The 2,025-nt window shown below is 42.6% G+C and overlaps 1 protein-coding gene across 2 annotated transcripts; it reads left to right on the forward strand.

Annotated features, from left to right (window-relative positions):
- The first annotated feature begins 1,061 nt into the window (after nt 1–1,061).
- Nucleotides 1,062–1,706, forward strand: RPL10L (ribosomal protein L10 like). Of its 2 annotated transcripts, XM_068966481.1 has the most exons (2): nt 1,062–1,170; nt 1,252–1,706. In XM_068966481.1, exons 1-2 carry the CDS (start codon nt 1,062–1,064, stop codon nt 1,704–1,706), a joined length of 564 nt encoding a protein of 187 aa, XP_068822582.1. The 2 variants fall into 2 exon arrangements, with proteins under 2 accessions (XP_068822582.1, XP_068822581.1); XM_068966480.1 differs by having other exon boundaries at nt 1,062–1,706.
- The last annotated feature ends 319 nt before the right edge of the window (nt 1,707–2,025 follow it).

The following is a 2,025-nucleotide window of genomic DNA, read 5'->3' on the forward strand; positions in this document are numbered from 1 at the left end:
AGCAACTGAACTCAACTGATTGACTAATTGTAAATTTCTCCCCTTATTTCCCTCTTTCCCACACTCTGATCATAATATTTTTATAAAATCAAATAATAGATGAAAACAAACTGTGAAGCTCATTCTCAGTAAGGTGTAAAACATTAATAAAGCATAAATAGTTACTTTTTTTTTTTTTTATTTTTCTGTGGCCTTGCCTCCTGGCTTGTGGAATCAGCTCCCTAACCAGCGACAGAACACAGACCAGACAGTGAAAGTGCCAAGTCCTGACAACTGGACCACGGAGGAATTCCCAACAGTTACTTTTTATATAGTTCCCAGAAGCAGCAATATTTGAAAATGCAAACAGCCTTAAAGTTAAAAAGTTTAGTTGGTATTCCAATACTATGGATGACATTTTGACAATAAAATCATTCCACGTGGCCAAATAAATAAAACCAAACTCATGTTTCTAAAGCAATTATCAAGCAACATGCACAACAGATAAATTCTATCTCTTTCTCCCCTCTACTTTCATCTCTTCCTGAGCCTCACCAGGGAGCTCATACCAAGAAACCACTTTATCCATGAAGGTGAGCACATACTCTGACAAATAGCAATTGATCTACAATCGGCAATAGGAGATGTGAGCTCTGGCCTTATTTGAACAAACCAGACACAAAGTGTGTTTACTAGATAGAGAGCCCTTCCTCATTCAAATTCTGGGAAAGTACATCTTTTATACCTACGACAAACCTTACGGCAAACATTCTAGGCTCAAGATAAACAGGAGGAAGGAAACAGCCTTACAGGGCCGCTGCTGGAAAATCCACTGCTTCACCAGGATGCCCGCATGCCAATATATTCAGTAGCCTCTCCGTCCTGCTCATTTTTCAAATCTCCCATACGCACGCGTAGAGTATACCTGCATCTATGGTGGGGATGTTGTGAAAGAGAGTCTTCAAGTCCTCTATGGTTCCCGCACCTAAAGAGGGGCAATGTATATATATATAGCGCATGCGCAGGCGTGAGCACGAGCGCCTCCTTCACTACTACGCACTGCTGAGATTCTTCCTGTTGTCATGGGCCGCCGCCCTGCCCGTTGTTACCGGTACTGCAAGAATAAGCCTTACCCAAAGTCTCGCTTCTGCCGAGGTGTCCCCGATGCCAAGATCCGCATCTTTGACCTGGGTCGGAAGAAGGCCAAAGTGGATGAATTCCCACTCTGTGGCCACATGGTGTCTGATGAATATGAGCAGCTCTCTTCTGAAGCCCTAGAGGCCGCCCGAATTTGTGCCAACAAGTACATGGTGAAAAGTTGTGGCAAAGATGGCTTTCACATCCGAGTGCGACTCCATCCATTCCACGTCATCCGCATCAACAAGATGTTGTCCTGTGCTGGGGCTGACAGGCTTCAGACAGGTATGCGAGGTGCCTTTGGAAAGCCCCAGGGTACGGTGGCCCGAGTCCACATTGGTCAAGTCATCATGTCTATCCGCACCAAGCTTCAGAACAAGGAACACGTGATTGAAGCTTTACGCAGGGCCAAGTTCAAGTTCCCTGGGCGCCAGAAGATTCATATCTCCAAGAAGTGGGGCTTTACCAAGTTTAATGCTGATGAATTTGAAGACAAAGTGGCTAAGAAGCGCCTCATTCCCGATGGTTGCGGAGTCAAATATGTTCCCAACCGTGGACCTTTGGACAAGTGGCGAGCTCTGCATTCCTGAGGTCTTTGACAACACTGCCAAATTTGGCCATGCTGGTCTAAATGTTGCTCACCAATAAATTGTATTTACTGGCAAAAAAGTAATTGTTAATTTTTTAATATTTTAAACGTTTAAAAATATCCAATTTTTAAAACTAGACTACTAGAGAAATATTTTTTCTATTAAAATTATCAGAAAGAATTTTAATAACAAATGATAATTTACTTTCAAGTGAACGATTTGTATGCCATTCATAGGGAAAGCTATTGCAGTTCTAATTCACGCTGTTAACCTAGGGAGCCAAGGGAAATATGTAAGAAGTTTTGTTTTTAGAGAAGTC

Source organism: Capricornis sumatraensis, chromosome 2, assembly GCF_032405125.1.
Source record: "Capricornis sumatraensis isolate serow.1 chromosome 2, serow.2, whole genome shotgun sequence".
NCBI lineage: Eukaryota > Metazoa > Chordata > Mammalia > Artiodactyla > Bovidae > Capricornis > Capricornis sumatraensis.